General features: G+C 45.6%; 1 protein-coding gene across 1 annotated transcript in view; it reads right to left on the reverse strand.

Annotated features, from left to right (window-relative positions):
* Positions 1–2,852: 2,852 nt before the first annotated feature.
* Positions 2,853–18,646, reverse strand: part of LOC112255814 (isthmin-2-like) — a 38,258-nt gene continuing 22,464 nt past the window's right edge. The window contains exons 4-6 of the mRNA XM_042326239.1: positions 15,285–15,422; positions 8,558–8,626; positions 2,853–4,069 (exon numbers count right to left, since the gene is read on the reverse strand). Of these exons, the coding sequence (XP_042182173.1) occupies positions 3,552–4,069; positions 8,558–8,626; positions 15,285–15,422 (725 nt within the window). The 3' untranslated portion in view covers positions 2,853–3,551. The remainder of the gene's footprint in view (positions 4,070–8,557; positions 8,627–15,284; positions 15,423–18,646) is intronic.

An 18,646-nucleotide genomic window follows, 5' to 3' on the forward strand; every position in this document is an offset into this window, starting at 1 on the left:
AGTCCACTGTGTTCTTGGGGACCTTCAAATCTGCAAACATTTTTTGGTACCCTTCCCCAGATCTGTGCCTTGACACAATCCTGTCTCGGAAGCTCTACAGACAATTCATTCGACGGCCCAATCTCCTTCGGGCCGTCCATCAACATTACTCTCTCAGAACCACATCAGGACCCTTTCAGCCTCAACATCTCTCAGTGACACTCACACTGATAAACAGGGTTAGGATTAAGACCTCACAACACACCGGCCAAGGTCGGGGTGGAGAGGAGAGGAGGGAGAGGAACAGTTGAGGAGGGAGAGAAAGGGGGATGAGGAGGAGAAGGAGAGACCTCTTCAAAGGGCCCCACTGTTTACAGAGATGTCTCTCCACTTCCCCAGCTGGCAACTCCCACTCCTCTCTGGATAAAGGACCTCCATCCATCAACTGAGCCCAGCCCACCCCACTCCTCAACTCCCCTAACTTCCTCCCCCACCTCTCCTTTACCTCCTCCCCACCCTCACTGCTCCCCTCACCCCCATCCCCCACCTCTCTCTGACCTCAGGCCCACCCTCACCCCTCTCCTGCAGCCCAGCCCACATCCCTTCTGACCGGAGGGAGGGAAACACAAACAGACCCAACAGAGCCCCAGGACAGCATCACAATTAGACCCAACAGAGCCCCAGGACAGCATCACAATTAGACCCAACAGAGCCCCAGGACAGCATCACAATTAGACCCAACAGAGCCCCAGGACAGCATCACAATTAGACCCAACAGAGCCCCAGGACAGCATCACAATTAGACCCAAAGGAGCCCCAGGACAGCATCACAAACAGACCCAACAGAGCCCCAGGACAGCATCACAATTAGACCCAACCAAATCATGAGAAAACAAAAATATCATTACTTGACACATTGGAAAGGCATAAAAAAAACAGAATACCTGACCACTGTCACTGACCCAAAATTAAGAAAAGCTTTGACTATGCACAGACTCAGTGAGCATAGCCTTGCTATTGAGAAAGGTTGCCGTAGGCAGACATGGCTCTCAAGGGAAGACAGGCTATGTGCTCACTGCCCACAAAATGAGGTGGAAACTGAGCTGCACAACGCAACCTCCTGCCCAATGTATGACCATATTAGAGACACACATTTCCCTTAGATTACACAGACCCACAAAGAATTGAAAAACAAACCACATTTTGATAAACTCCCATATCTACTGGGTGAAATTCCACAGTGTGCCATCACAGCAGCAAGATTTGTGACCAGTTGCCACAAGAAAAGGGCAACCAGTGAAGAACAAACACCATTGTAAATACAACCCATATTTATGTTTATTTTTATTTTCCCTTTTGTACTGTAACTATTTATTTTTGAACTTTTGTGAGGCTAATGTTTACTGTACATGTTTTGTATTGTTTATTTGACCTTTATGCAACATGAGCTCATTTACCCTCATCAGGGTTTGATTAGATTTACGAAAACATTTGCATTGATGTCACAGTGATTAGAGGGACATCAGAGTGTTAACAGGATAACAGCTAGTTAGAAGATACTCATCCCCCTGTACCCATCTATCTGTACCCATCCCCCTGTACTCATCTATCTGTACCCATCCCCTGTACTCATCCCCCTGTACCCATCTCCCTGTACTCATCCCCCTGTACTCATCTATCTGTACCCATCTATCTGTACCCATCCCCCTGTACTCATCTATCTGTACCCATCTATCTGTACCCATCCCCCTGTACCCATCTATCTGTACCCATCCCCCTGTACTCATCCCCTGTACCCATCTCCCTGTACTCATCCCCCTGTACTCATCCCCTGTACCCATCTATCTGTACCCATCTATCTGTACCCATCCCCTGTACTCATCCCCCTGTACCCATCTATCTGTACCCATCCCCCTGTACTCATCCCCTGTACCCATCTATCTGTACCCATCCCCCTGTACTCATCCCCTGTACCCATCTATCTGTACCCATCCCCTGTACTCATCCCCTGTACCCATCTATCTGTACCCATCCCCCTGTACCCATCTATCTGTACCCATCTCCCTGTACCCATCCCCCTGTACCCATCCCTCTGTACTCATCCCCCTGTACCCATCTATCTGTACCCATCCCCTGTACCCATCTATCTGTACCCATCCCCCTGTACCCATCTATCTGTACCCATCCCCCTGTACTCATCCCCCTGTACCCATCTATCTGTACCCATCCCCCTGTACTCATCCCCCTGTACCCATCTATCTGTACCCATCCCCTGTACCCATCTATCTGTACCCATCCCCCTGTACCCATCTCCCTGTACCCATCTCCCTGTACCCATCTCCCTGTACCCACCTCCCTGTACCCATCCCCCTGTACCCATCTCCCTGTACCCATCTCCCTGTACCCATATCCCTGTACCCATCCCCCTGTACCCATTCCCCTGTACCCATCTATCTGTACCCATTCCCTGTACCCATCTATCTGTACCCATCCCCCTGTACCCATCTATCTGTACCCATCCCCCTGTACTCATCCCCCTGTACCCATCTCGCTGTACCCATCTATCTGTACCCATCTCCCTGTACCCATCCCCCTGTACCCATCCCCCTGTACCCATCTCCCTGTACCCATCCCCTGTACCCATCCCCCTGTACATATCTATCTGTACCCATCCCCCTGTACCCATCTCCCTGTACCCATCTCCCTGTACCCATCTCCCTGTACCCATCCCCCTGTACCCATCTCCCTGTACCCATCCCCCTGTACCCATCCCCTGTACCCATCCCCTGTACCCATCCCCCTGTACATATCTATCTGTACCCATCCCCCTGTACCCATCTCCCTGTACCCATCCCTCTGTACCCATCCCCCTGTACCCATCCCTCTTCTCAATAGCAGCAGCACATGTGAGTGTATGAAAGTGGAGGGTGGGGTGCTTGGGGGTGAGAGGATAACTAGAACCATGTCATCCTCTCCAACTGTTCCTAACGTTCACAAACCAGTTTCTTCTGATTGAAGAGTGTATAAAGCCTCAGAAACTCCAAAATCTGGACTTTCACAAGCAATACATCAGCAGCACGTTAGAATTATTTTGATTTTTCTCTTCCTGTAATGCCACAGTATGTCATTCGTGGAAGAGTATATTCCAATTGGCCGGTGGATCCTGACGAATCATTCAAGGAGTGAAGTGCTTGATGGTGAAGATGTCCTAAAAACACAGCATTAAAACGGGGCGCTCACATCGTTTTCCCACGTCAGAGTACGCCACTGCAAGAGAGGAGCTCAACTTCACTCCATTTTGGATGGCTGGTTGCCGGCTTCCCTGATTGGAGAAATGTCCAATTTCAGTCATTAATAAACTCCGTACCTCAATGTGACCGAACACTGAATAAGGAGGAGCTAGAGATGGGACATCCAGGAGTCCTTTTCTTCCCAAACCAACTGATAGTTAACGCTACACATATTCAGTATGTGGTCTATGCTGAAATCCAGACATAATTGGGGACCATGTGGCTCTCTCTACCCCCTCTTTCCAGCTCTTCCCCCGGTCAGGGTCTCAGTTCTCCTTCCCATCAGTACTCCCTGGCCTCCTCCAGTTGAGCCTGATGCACCTCCTCGTGTGGGTTGTCGGGACACAGCAGCCCGTTGTTGGGTGGCCTCACCAAGTGGAAGCGGCTCCAGTCCCCGTTACACAGGATCCAGGGCAGCACGTCCACTTTGTAATGCAGCTCTGGCGAGAACTCAGTACTGATGAGGTTCGGAGCGCCCGCCCCTTTACCTCGCGTGATAAGCTTTGCGTGGTCGTCGTAGCAACAGTGCTGCGCAGCCAGGGTGGTGCTATTGGAGGAGATCATGGAGCGCGTGCAGAAGCGAGCGGAAGGCTTGTAAATGTCCAGGTGTTCTCTGGGGCCGGAGGCGTCGCGCCAGCGGTAGGTCTTACGCAGCGTCGTGTCGAAGATGTGGACGGCGTTGTAGACTGCCTCGGACGGGTAGGAGCAGGGGCAGCTGGGTAGTTCGGTCAGCACCTTATGGAGGTACTTCTGGAGGAAGTCGTTCTTACAGCTCAGCCACTTGTCACAGCTGTCCACATCTGGGGAGGAGAGAAATCGTATAGGAGTCAATCGTATAGGAGTCAATCACGTAGGAGTCAATCATGTAGGAGTCAATCGTATAGGAGTCAATCGTATAGGAGTCAATCGTATAGGAGTCAATCATGTAGGAGTCAATCGTATAGGAGAGAAATCATATAGGAGTCAATCATGTAGGAGTCAATCATGTAGGAGTCAATCATGTAGGAGTCAATCATGTAGGAATCAATCGTATAGGAGAGAAATCATACAGGAGTCAATCGCGTAGGAGTCAATCATGTAGGAGTCAATCATGTAGGAGTCAATCATATAGGAGTCAATCATGTAGGAGTCAATCATGTAGGAGTCAATCATGTAGGAGTCAATCATGTAGGAGTCAATCATGTAGGAGTCAATCATGTAGGAGTCAATCATGTAGGAGTCAATCATATAGAAGTCAATCGTATAGTAGTCAACCATATACAGTAGGAGTCAATCGTATAGGAGTCAATCATGTAGGAGTCAATCATGTAGGAGTCAATCATGTAGGAGTCAATCATGTAGGAGTCAATCATATAGAAGTCAATCGTATAGTAGTCAACCATATACAGTAGGAGTCAATCGTATAGGAGTCAATCATGTAGGAGTCAATCATGTAGTAGTCAACCATATACAGTAGGAGTCAATCGTATAGGAGTCAATCATGTAGGAGTCAATCATGTAGGAGTCAATCATGTAGGAGTCAATCATGTAGGAGTCAATCATGTAGGAGTCAATCATGTAGGAGTCAATCATATAGAAGTCAATCGTATAGTAGTCAACCATATACAGTAGGAGTCAATCGTGTAGGAGTCAATCATATAGAAGTCAATCGTATAGTAGTCAACCATATACAGTAGGAGTCAATCATGTAGGAGTCAATCATATAGAAGTCAATCGTATAGTAGTCAACCATATACAGTAGGAGTCAATCATATAGGAGTCAATCGTATAGTAGTCAACCATATACAGTAGGAGTCAATCATATACACTGAGTGTACAAAACATTAAGAACACCTGCACTTTGCATTAAATAAACTGACCAGATGAATCCAGGTGAAAGCTAGGATCTATTGTGAAGAATTACATTATTAATTAAGCTATCCCATATTTGACTGTTTAAAGAATTGTCTCTCGTTATATGTTAGTGTTTTTTCTAACCTGAGATAGACGTGTCTTTGTGGGACTGAGTCATCAGACTGGGCGTATAGCTAAAGGTCCGCTTGGGTGCAACCTCGGCAGGTGACATCCTGTGGGTTTACTATCTACAGGAAGTCACATGTATGAAAACTTGCAGAAAGGAGCCCATTATAGTGCTTTGCTGTCGTGAACAGCAGTTGGACGGTTGAGCCCTCGGGCTATCAACCTTGTGTTATCTTTAATCTGCACATACAACTAATGACCTTTTACACAATATCTACTGACTGCCACGTTTTCAGAAAGGGGTTGTGTGTATTTTCTCTATAAAAGCATTGAACCGGCACAGTTCGTTGAGCTTTTCAACTATGCACTGTTGAGTGGGTAGTTGATTCTCCATTTTTGCAAATCTTATAATAAAAGTGTTTGTTTGAAAGAATCTGCAGTCTTTCTTCCCTTTGATTAGCTAGATATTGATTAGATATTCCACGACAGGTCCCTGTCACCTGTTGAATCCACTCAAATCAGTGTAGATGAAGGGGATGATACAGGTTAAACTTTTACTCTAGTGGGTTAATTCAGGGGCACACAGAGTGTTTCTTGGTAGTCTTAAACAAATCTACTTTGAAACAAAAGTATACACCTCACACACATGGTTATGGGCTTTAAAAAAAGAAGACACCTGTACCATGTCAGATGTAGAGTTGAAATGTATTCCATTTTGAGTTTGAATCCCAATATTACATTTTATATACAGTACCAGTCAAAGGTTTGAACACACCTAGTCATTGAAAGGTTTTTCTTTATTTTTACTATTTTCTACATTGTAGAATAATAGGGAAGACATCAAAACTATGAAATGACACATAGAATCATGTAGTAACCAAAAAAGTGTTAAACAAATAAAAAAATATGTTGTATTTTAGATTCTTCAAAGTTGCCACCCTTTGCCTTGATGACAGTTTTGCACACTCTTGGCATTCTCTCAACCAGCTTTACCTGGAATGCTTTTCCAACCGTCTTGAAGGAGTTCCCACATATGCTGAGCACTTGTTGGCTGCTTTTCCTTCACTCTGCGGTCCAACTCATCCCAACTGGGTTGAGGTCGGGTGATTGTGGAGGCCAGGTCAACTGATGCAGCACTCCATCACTCTCCTTCTTGATCAAATAGCCCTTACACAGCCTGGAGGTGTGTTGGGTCATTGTCCTGTTGAAAAACAAATGATAGTCCCACTAAACGCAAACCAGGTGGGATGGCGTATCACTGCAGAATGCTGTGGTAGCCATGTTGGTTAAATGTGCCTTGAATTCTAAATAAATCACTGACAGTGTCATCAGCAAAGCACCCCCACACTATCACACCACCTCCTCCATGCTTCACGGTGGGAACCACACACGCAGAGATCATTTGTTCACCTACTCTGCGTCACATAAAGACACGGCGGTTGGAACCAAAAATAAAAAATTTAGACCAAAGGACAGATTTCCACCAGTCTAATGCCCATAGCTCGTGTTTCTTGCTCCAAGCAAATATCTTCTTATTATTGGTGTCCTTTAGTTGTGGTTTCTTTGCAGCAATTTGACCATGAAGGACTGATTCACGCGGTCTCCTCTGAACAGTTGATGTTGAGATGTGTGTGTTACTTGAACTCTGTGAAACATTTATTTGGGCTGCAATGTCTGAGGCTGGTGACACTAACGAACTTATCCTCTGCAGCAGAGGTAACTCTGGGTCTTCCTTTCCTGTGGCGGTATTCATGAGAGCCAGTTTCATCATAGTGCTTGATGGTTTTTGCAACTGCACTTGAAGAAACTTTCAAAGTTCTTGAAATTATCCATATTGACTGACCTTCATGTCATAAAGTAATGATGGACTGTCATTTCTCTTTTCTTATTTGAGCTGTTCTTGCCATAATATGGACTTGGTCTCTGACTAAATCGGGCTTCTGTATACCACTCCTACCTTGTCACATCACGACTGATTGGCTCAAACGCATTAAGAAGGAAAGAAATTCCACAAATCAACTTTTAACAAGGCATACCTGTTCATTAAAATGCATTCCAGGTGACTACCTCATGAAGCTGGTTGAGAGAGTGCTAAGAGTGTGCAAAGCTGTCATCAAAGGCAAAGGGTGGCTATTTGAAGAATCTCAAATATAAATATTGACCAGTACTGTACATCACAGACCACTGAAATATAACTAAGCTGTTTGACATAGCAACACTGGATTTTTGGCGGGAATAATTTTCACAAATTATGAAATGTATACATTTTATTTGACCTTTATTTAACTAGGCAAGTCAGATGAGAACAAAATCTTATTTTCAATGACGATGGGATGCCTTGTTCGGGGGCAGAAGGACAGATTTTTACCTTGTCAGCTCGGGGATAACCTTTCAGTTACTCGTCCAATGCTCTAACCACTAGGCTATCCCGGTAGGTAATATTCCACCCATGAGGCCACTAGGTTATTTGACTGCAGGAAAGGGCTACAGACCAATTTTTAAACATGGATTGTGTATGTGTGCCATTCAGAGGGTGTATGGACAGGATAACAGATTTAAGTGCCTTTGAATGGGGTATGGTAGTAGGTGCCAGGCGCACCAGTTTGTGTCAAGAACTGCAATGTTGCTGGAGGGGTTTTCACACTCAACAGTTTCCCATGTGTATCAAGAATGGTCCACCACCCACAGGACATCCAGCCAACTTGACACAACTTGGGAGGATTATACGTGAAGACAGCATTGATTACCTTGAGGAAACCAGAGAGAGAGAGAGACTTTCCAAGCATAAAGGAGTGATTTCAGCACCTTAAAACCCTTTACTCTCAAAGACAACAGAGATCGAAACAAGAGTGGGTTGAAAACTCAGCCACGTCCGTACTCGCTGCCAAATAATACAATCTATGTTATAGGCTGTGTTCAAATTGGAACCTATTCATTATAAGAATGTACAGTGTATGTTCGATAGAGGATTGGGGAAAGACACTTTTTCTCGTTATGTTTCCGATAGTTTTATTCTTTGATATGAGTGGAGAGAGCTATCAGCGGGGGAACTAAAAGGCAAACTAAAGAAACAATTCAAGAATTTTTTGGAGGAACAGTCATGTTTTCCATTGGCTGTGCAACACTCTTGGTTGAGCAATCCTTAACGAGGTGAAGGGGGTTTCTGACTCCCACAGTCCCTCTATGATTGGAGCCCCAGTAGAGCAGTTTAAACCATCCTAAACGGAACAGACCATGAAGGCCCCCCAAATACTACAACAGGCCCTGTTGATTACAGGCGCACACACACACACACACACACACACACACACACACTGCAACAAACGTACTTGTGTCAAGGGAGTCAGTGCCATTGGTTTTCTCCAGAGTCATCAGCTCAGTAACTGCTAGGAGGTCATCTACAGAAAGAGAGGGGAAAGACACAATATGAAACCTGCTGAATGAATAGCACAAGATACCACAAAAAGGAAAAAAAATATGTTTCAGTGGGTAGCTGTTAAACAGTCACCACTAGCCAGCATCCGCCCAGTACCCTGCCCTGAATTAGTCACTGTTACTAGCCGGCTACCACCTGGCACTCTACCCTGCACCTTACAGACTGCTGCCCAATGTACATAGAGTCATTGAACACTGGTCACTTTAATAATGTTTACATATATTCTTTTGTTGTTGTATTTTTCTGGATTTCGTGTGTATAGATTTTTAACTTGCTAGGTATTAATGCACAGTTGGAGCTAGAGACACACGCATTTAGCTAGGTATTACTGTTGGAGCTAGAAACACAAGCATTTAGCTAGGTATTACTGTTGGAGCTAGAAACACACGCATTTAGCTAGGTATTACTGTTGGAGCTAGAAACACAAGCATTTAGCTAGGTATTACTGTTGGAGCTAGAGACACAAGCATTTAGCTAGGTATTACTGTTGGAGCTAGAGACACAAGCATTTAGCTAGGTATTACTGTTGGAGCTGGAAACACAATCATTTAGCTAGGTATTACTGTTGGAGCTGGAAACACAATCATTTAGCTAGGTATTACTGTTGGAGCTGGAAATTGTACTTCCGGCGCCGACAGAGATGGCCGCCTCGCTTCGCGTTCCTAGGAAACTATGCAGTTTTTTGTTTTTTTACGTGTTATTTCTTACACTAGTACCCCAGGTCATCTTAGGTTTCTTTACATACAGCCGACAAGAACTACTGAATATAAGATCAGCGTCAACTCACCATCAGTACGACCAAGAATATGTTTTTCGCGATGCGGATCCTGAGTTCTGCATTACAACCAGTGTAACCGAGTGGATCATATGCAGCGACCAAAAAAAAAAACGACTCAGAAAAGAGGGAAACGAAGCGGTCTTCTGGTCAGACTCCGGAGACGGGCACATCGTGCACCACTCCCCAGCATTCTTCTTGCCAATGTCCAGTCTCTTGACAACAAGGTTGATGAAATCCGAGCAAGGGTAGCATTCCAGAGGGACATCAGAGACTGTAACGTTCTCTGCTTCACGGAAACATGGCTAACTGGAGAGACGCAATCCGAAGCGGTGCAGCCAGCGGGTTTCTCCACGCATCGCGCCGACAGAAACAAACATCTCTCTGGTAAGAAGACGGGCGGGGGCGTATGCCTTATGGCCAACGTGACATGGTGTGATGAAGGAAACATACAGGAACTCAAATCCTTCTGTTCACCTGATTTAGAATTCCTCACAATCAAATGTAGACCGCATTATCTACCAAGAGAATTCTCTTCGATTATAATCACAGCCGTATATATCCCCCCCAAGCAGACACATCGATGGCTCTGAACGAACTTTATTTAACTCTCTGCAAACTGGAAACGATTTATCCGGAGGCTGCATTCATTGTAGCTGGGGATTTTAACAAGGCTAATCTGAAAACAAGACTCCCTAAATTTTATCAGCATATTGATTGCGCAACCAGGGGTGGAAAGACCCTGGATCATTGTTACTCTAACTTCCGCGACGCATATAAGGCCCTGCCCCGCCCCCTTTCGGAAAAGCTGACCACGACTCCATTTTGTTGATCCCTGCCTACAGACAGAAACTAAAACAAGAAGCTCCCACGCTGAGGTCTGTCCAACGCTGGTCCGACCAAGCTGACTCCACACTCCAAGACTGCTTCCATCACGTGGACTGGGAGATGTTTCGTATTGCGTCAGACAACAACATTGACGAATACGCTGATACGGTGTGCGAGTTCATTAGAACGTGCGTTGAAGATGTCGTTCCCATAGCAACGATTAAAACATTCCCTAACCAGAAACCGTGGATTGATGGCAGCATTCGTGTGAAACTGAAGGCACGAACCACTGCTTTTAATCAGGGCAAGGTGTCTGGTAACATGACTGAATACAAACAGTGCAGCTATTCCCTCCGCAAGGCTATCAAACAAGCTAAGCGCCAGTACAGAGACAAAGTAGAATCTCAATTCAACGGCTCAGACACAAGAGGTATGTGGCAGGGTCTACAATCAATCACGGACTACAGGAAGAAACCCAGCCCAGTCACGGACCAGGATGTCTTGCTCCCAGGCAGACTAAATAACTTTTTGCCCGCTTTGAGGACAATACAGTGCCACTGACACGGCCTGCAACGGAATCATGCGGTCTCTCCTTCACTGCAGCCGAAGTGAGTAAGACATTTAAACGTGTTAACCCTCGCAAGGCTGCAGGCCCAGACGGCATCCCCAGCCGCGCCCTCAGAGCATGCGCAGACCAGCTGGCCGGTGTGTTTACGGACATATTCAACCAATCCCTATACCAGTCTGCTGTTCCCACATGCTTCAAGAGGGCCACCATTGTTCCTGTTCCCAAGAAAGCTAAGGTAACTGAGCTAAACGACTACCGCCCGTAGCACTCACATCCGTCATCATGAAGTGCTTTGAGAGACTAGTCAAGGACCATATCACCTCCACCCTACCTGACACCCTTGACCCACTCCAATTTGCTTACCGCCCAAATAGGTCCACAGACGATGCAATCTCAACCACACTGCACACTGCCCTAACCCATCTGGACAAGAGGAATACCTATGTGAGAATGCTGTTCATCGACTACAGCTCGGCATTCAACACCATAGTACCCTCCAAGCTCGTCATCAAGCTCGAGACCCTGGGTCTCGACCCCGCCCTGTGCAACTGGGTACTGGACTTCCTGACGGGCCGCCCCCAGGTGGTGAGGGTAGGCAACAACATCTCCTCCCCGCTGATCCTCAACACTGGGGCCCCACAAGGGTGCGTTCTGAGCCCCCTCCTGTACTCCCTGTTCACCCACGACTGCGTGGCCATGCACGCCTCCAACTCAATCATCAAGTTTGCGGACGACACAACAGTGGTAGGCTTGATTACCAACAACGACGAGACGGCCTACAGGGAGGAGGTGAGGGCCCTCGGAGTGTGGTGTCAGGAAAATAACCTCACACTCAACGTCAACAAAACTAAGGAGATGATTGTGGACTTCAGGAAACAGCAGAGGGAACACCCCCATCCACATCGATGGAACAGTAGTGGAGAGGGTAGCAAGTTTTAAGTTCCTCGGCATACACATCACAGACAAACTGAATTGGTCCACTCACACAGACAGCATCGTGAGGAAGGCGCAGCAGCGCCTCTTCAACCTCAGGAGGCTGAAGAAATTCGGCTTGTCACCAAAAGCACTCACAAACTTCTACAGATGCACAATCGAGAGCATCCTGGCGGGCTGTATCACCGCCTGGTATGGCAACTGCACCGCCCTCAACCGTAAGGCTCTCCAGAGGGTAGTGAGGTCTGCACAACGCATCACCGGGGGCAAACTACCTGCCCTCCAGGACACCTACACCACCCGATGCTACAGGAAGGCCATAAAGATCATCAAGGACATCAACCACCCGAGCCACTGCCTGTTCACCCCGCTGTCATCCAGAAGGCGAGGTCAGTACAGGTGCATCAAAGCTGGGACCGAGAGACTGAAAAACAGCTTCTATCTCAAGGCCATCAGACTGTTAAACAGCCACCACTAACATTGAGTGGCTACTGCCAACACACTGTCAATGACACTGACTCTACTCCAGCCACTTTAATCATGGGAATTGATGGGAAATTATGTAAATATATCACTAGCCACTTTAAACAATGCTACCTTATATAATGTTACTTACCCTACATTGTTCATCTCATATGCATACGTTGATACTGTACTCTATATCATCGACTGCATCCTTATGTAATACATGTATCACTAGCCACTTTAACTATGCCACTTGGTTTACATACTTATCTCATATGTATATACTGTACTCGATATCATCTACTGTATCTTGCCTATGCTGCTCTGTACCATCACTCATTCATATATCCTTATGTACATATTCTTTATCCCCTTACACTGTGTATAAGACAGTAGTTTTTTTTTGGAATTGTTAGTTAGATTACTTGCTCGTTATTACTGCATTGTCGGAACTAGAAGCACAAGCATTTCGCTACACTCGCATTAACATCTGCTAACCATGTGTATGTGACAAATAAAATTTGATTTGATTTGATTTGATTTGGAAACACAAGCATTTAGCTAGGTATTACTGTTGGAGCTAGAGACACACGCATTTAGCTAGGTATTACTGTTGGAGCTAGAAACACAAGCATTTAGCTAGGTATTACTGTTGGAGCTAGAAACACAAGCATTTAGCTAGGTATTACTGTTGGAGCTAGAAACACAAGCATTTAGCTAGGTATTACTGTTGGAGCTAGAGACACAAGCATTTAGCTAGGTATTACTGTTGGAGCTAGAGACACAAGCATTTAGCTAGGTATTACTGTTGGAGCTAGAGACACAAGCATTTAGCTAGGTATTACTGTTGGAGCTAGAAACACAAGCATTTAGCTAGGTATTACTGTTGGAGCTAGAAACACAAGCATTTAGCTAGGTATTACTGTTGGAGCTAGAAACACAAGCATTTAGCTAGGTATTACTGTTGGAGCTAGAAACACAAGCATTTAGCTAGGTATTACTGTTGGAGCTAGAGACACAAGCATTTAGCTAGGTATTACTGTTGGAGCTGGAAACACAATCATTTAGCTAGGTATTACTGTTGGAGCTAGAGACACACGCATTTAGCTAGGTATTACTGTTGGAGCTAGAGACACAAGCATTTAGCTAGGTATTACTGTTGGAGCTAGAGACACACGCATTTAGCTAGGTATTACTGTTGGAGCTAGAGACACAAGCATTTAGCTAGGTATTACTGTTGGAGCTGGAAACACAATCATTTAGCTAGGTATTACTGTTGGAGCTAGAAACACAAGCATTTAGCTAGGTATTACTGTTGGAGCTAGAGACACACGCATTTAGCTAGGTATTACTGTTGGAGCTAGAGACACAAGCATTTAGCTAGGTATTACTGTTGGAGCTAGAGACACACGCATTTAGCTAGGTATTACTGTTGGAGCTAGAGACACAAGCATTTAGCTAGGTATTACTGTTGGAGCTGGAAACACAATCATTTAGCTAGGTATTACTGTTGGAGCTAGAAACACAAGCATTTAGCTAGGTATTACTGTTGGAGCTAGAGACACACGCATTTAGCTAGGTATTACTGTTGGAGCTAGAGACACACGCATTTAGCTAGGTATTACTGTTGGAGCTAGAGACACACGCATTTAGCTAGGTATTACTGTTGGAGCTAGAGACACAAGCATTTAGCTAGGTATTACTGTTGGAGCTAGAGACACACGCATTTAGCTAGGTATTACTGTTGGAGCTAGAGACACAAGCATTTAGCTAGGTATTACTGTTGGAGCTGGAAACACAATCATTTAGCTAGGTATTACTGTTGGAGCTAGAAACACAAGCATTTAGCTAGGTATTACTGTTGGAGCTAGAGACACACGCATTTAGCTAGGTATTACTGTTGGAGCTAGAGACACACGCATTTAGCTAGGTATTACTGTTGGAGCTAGAAACACAAGCATTTAGCTAGGTATTACTGTTGGAGCTAGAAACACACGCATTTAGCTAGGTATTACTGTTGGAGCTAGAGACACACGCATTTAGCTAGGTATTACTGTTGGAGCTAGAAACACAAGCATTTAGCTAGGTATTACTGTTGGAGCTAGAGACACACGCATTTAGCTAGGTATTACTGTTGGAGCTAGAAACACAAGCATTTAGCTAGGTATTACTGTTGGAGCTAGAGACACACGCATTTAGCTAGGTATTACTGTTGGAGCTAGAAACACAAGCATTTAGCTAGGTATTACTGTTGGAGCTAGAAACACACGCATTTAGCTAGGTATTACTGTTGGAGCTGGAAACACAATCATTTAGCTAGGTATTACTGTTGGAGCTAGAAACACAATCATTTCGTTGCACCTGGGATATTATCTGTAAATTTGTGTACGTGACCAATGAACTTATATTTTTTATTTGATGATTAGCTGTGGATATATGACTGGCGTGAATGTCTGTGCCCACACACACACACAATCTCCTCTACCCTCCAGCTCTGTGGTACAAGCCTCCATTGAGCGGAGTGAAACAGCCATAGAGCTGTGTACACACCAGGACTCCTCAGGGGAGCAACAAGCAGGCAGCTCACTACTCAACACAGGAGTCCCAGCTGGACTGCATCCAAGTCCCATTTGCACTGAGCACATTCCACTGATATAAAGAGCCTTGTACTGGAAGCATCAGGCTGACCCATCAGGAAGAGCCTACTGGTACGATCACTGTACAAGACACACAAGCAACTGACCGGTAATTATTGCTTCAACACTTATGAAGTCCTTTGGCATCAGTGATCATGATGGAAAGGAGACAGATGCTATTTGGAACTACTGGGACACAACCAGAGACACAGCCATTATTGATGACGTCATCCAGGCCATTAAGATGACATCACCCAGGGTATTATTGATGACATCACCCAGGGTATTATTGATGACATCACCCAGGGAATTATTGATGACATCACCCAGGGAATTATTGATGACATCACCCAGGGAATTATTGATGATGTCACCCAGGCTATTATTGATGACATCACCCAGGTTTCTATCTCACCTGGGCATCTGTCCAGGTCGCAGGTCCGGGACTCGGTCGCTGTGCATGCGTAACCACAAGAACGGATACGCTTCTGGTTGCCATTGCCGCAGGTGACGCTGCATGGCGACCAGTCACTCCACTCCTCCTCCTCGTACTCTGAGATGGAGGGATGAGAGGGGGGGGATGTATTTAAAGCCTTGTTCACATTGTCAGTTTGAAGTGACTCAGGTTGTAATGTAACAAAATGAGGAAAAAGTCAAGGGGTCTGAATACTTTCCGAATGCATTGTACATAAACTCAGCAAAAAAAGAAACGTCCCTGTTTCAGGACCCTGTCTTTCAAAGATAATTCGTAAAGATCCAAATAACTTCACAGATCTTCATTGTAAAGGGTTTAAACACTGTTTCCCATGCTTGTTCAATGAACCATAAACAATTAATGAACATGCACCTGTGGAACAGTTGTTAAGACACTAACAGCTTACACTAACAGCTTACAATTAAGGTCACAGGTATGAAAACTTAGGACACTAAAGAGGCCTTCCTACTGACTCTGAAAAACACCAAAAGAAAGATGCCCAGGGTCCCTGTTCATCTGCATGAACGTGCCTTAGGCATGGTGCAAGGAAGCATGAGGACTGCAGATGTGGCCAGGGCAATAAGTTGCCATGTCCGTACTGTGAGACGCCTAAGACAACGCTACAGGGAGACAGGATGGACAGCTGATTGTCCTCGCAGTGGCAGACTACGTGTAACAACACCTGCACAGGATCGGTACATCCGAACATCACACCTGCGGGACAGGTACAGGATGGCGGCAACAACAACTGCCCGAGTTACACCAGGAACGCACAATCCCTCCAACAGTGCGCAGACTGTCCGCAATAGGCTGGACTGAGGGCTTGTAGGCCTGTTGTAAGGCAGGTCCTCACCAGACATCACCAGCACCATGTCGCCTATAGGCACAAACCCACCGTCGCTGGACCAGACAGGACTGGCAAAAAGTGCTCTACACTGACGAGTCGCGGTTTTGTCTCACCAGGGGTGATGGTCGGATTCGCGTTTATCGTCGAAGGAATGAGCGTTACACCGAGGCCTGTACTCTGGAGCGGGATCGATTTGGAGGTGGAGGGTCCATCATGGTCTGGGGCGGTGTGTCACAGCATCATCGGACTGAGCTTGTTGTCATTGCAGGCAATCTCAATGCTGTGCGTTACAGGGAAGACATCCTCCTCCCTCATCTGGTACCCTTCCTGCAGGCTCATCCTGACATGACCCTCCAGCATGACAATGCCACCAGCCATACTGCTCGTTCTGTGCGTGATTTCCAGCAAGACAGGAATGTCAGTGTTCTGCCATTGCCAGCGAAGAGCCCGGATCTCAATCCCATTGAGCACATCTGGGACCTGTTGGATCGGAAGGTGAGGGTTAGGGCCATTCCCCCCCAGAAATGTCCGGGAACTTGCAGGTGCCTTGGTGGAAGAGTGGGGCAAAAAAACACTCACTCACAGAGGCCTATGAATTACTGGGGATAGAGACAGAGAGAAGACAGTGGCCTATGAATTACTGGGGATAGAGACTGAGAGAAGACAGTGGCTTATGAATTACCGGCGATAAAGACAGAGAGAAGACAGTGGCTTATGAATTACTGGGGATAGAGACAGAGAGAAGACAGTGGCCTATGAATTACTGGGGATAGAGACTGAGAGAAGACAGTGGCTTATGAATTACCGGCGATAAAGACAGAGAGAAGACAGTGGCTTATGAATTACTGGGGATAGAGACAGAGAGAAGACAGTGGCCTATGAATTACTGGGGATAGAGACAGAGAGAAGACAGTGGCTTATGAATTACTGGGGATAGAGACAGAGAGAAGACAGTGGCTTATGAATTACCAGGGATAGAGACAGAGAGAAGACAGATATGGACAGATAGAAGACAGAGAGAGACAAAGAGAGAAGACAGAGAGAGACAGATACAGAGAGAGACAGATAGAGAGAAGACAGAGCGGAGACAGAAAGAAGACAGATAGAGACAGAGAGAAGACAGAGAGAGACAGATAGAGAGAAGACAGAGCGGAGACAGAAAGAAGACAGATAGAGACAGAGAGAAGACAGAGAGAGACAGATAGAGAGAAGACAGAGCGGAGACAGAGAGAAGACAGATAGAGACAGATAGAAGACAGATATGGACAGATAGAAGACAGAGAGAGACAAAGAGAGAAGACAGAGAGAGACAGATAGAGACAGAGAGAAGACAGAGAGAAGACAGAGAGAGACAGATAGAGCGGAGACAGAGAGAAGACAGAGAGGAGACAGAGAGAAGACATTGGCTTATGAATTACAGGGGATAGAGACAGAGAGAGACAAAGTGAGAAGACAGAGAAAAGACAGAGCGGAGACAGAGAGAAGACAGAGCGGAGACAGAGAGAGACAAAGAGAGAAGACAGAGGGGAGACAGAGAGAAGGCAGACAGAGAAGACAGATAGAGACAGAGAGAAGAAAGATAGAGACAGAGAGAAGACAGAGAGATAACAACAGTGGCTGATTTTGCTCTCTATTTAGGAGGCGGGATCAGGTTCCGACAAAATGTTCTCTAATTCATAAAAAATATATTACTGTACTCAAAGATCTGGAAATTGCCTTTAACATTCCTCACACGGGGCATCAATATTAATTGTCATTTTTGAACAATTTAAAAGTAAATGCTACAGACATCACTTCTAATGCAAAAGACAAATTGTTGGTTAATATTTTCTTTATCAACACTTGATTGTGTTTCTATCACCTGCCTTCGTATAGTCTCTGAGATTAAATAGACTGTCACGTTCATATCCTGCCTTGGTATAGTCTCTGAGATTAAATAGACTGTCACGTTCCTATCCTGCCTTGGTATAGTCTCTGAGATTAAATAGACTGTCACGCTCCTATCCTGCCTTGGTATAGTCTCTGAGATTAAATAGACTGTCACGCTCCTATCCTGCATTGGTATAGTCTCTGAGATTGTCACGCTCCTATCCTGCATTGGTATAGTCTCTGAGATTAAATAGACTGTCACGCTCCTATCCTGCCTTGGTATAGTCTCTGAGATTAAATAGACTGTCACGCTCCTATCCTGCCTTGGTATAGTCTCTGAGATTAAATAGACTGTCACGCTCCTATCCTGCATTGGTATAGTCTCTGAGATTAAATAGACTGTCACGCTCCTATCCTGCCTTGGTATAGTCTCTGAGATTGTCACGCTCCTATCCTGCCTTGGTATAGTCTCTGAGATTGTCACGCTCCTATCCTGCCTTGGTATAGTCTCTGAGATTGTCACGCTCCTATCCTGCCTTGGTATATTCTCTGAGATTAAATAGACTGTCACGCTCCTATCCTGCCT

The sequence above is a fragment of the Oncorhynchus tshawytscha genome, linkage group LG08, assembly GCF_018296145.1.
Source record: "Oncorhynchus tshawytscha isolate Ot180627B linkage group LG08, Otsh_v2.0, whole genome shotgun sequence".
Taxonomy (NCBI): domain Eukaryota; kingdom Metazoa; phylum Chordata; class Actinopteri; order Salmoniformes; family Salmonidae; genus Oncorhynchus; species Oncorhynchus tshawytscha.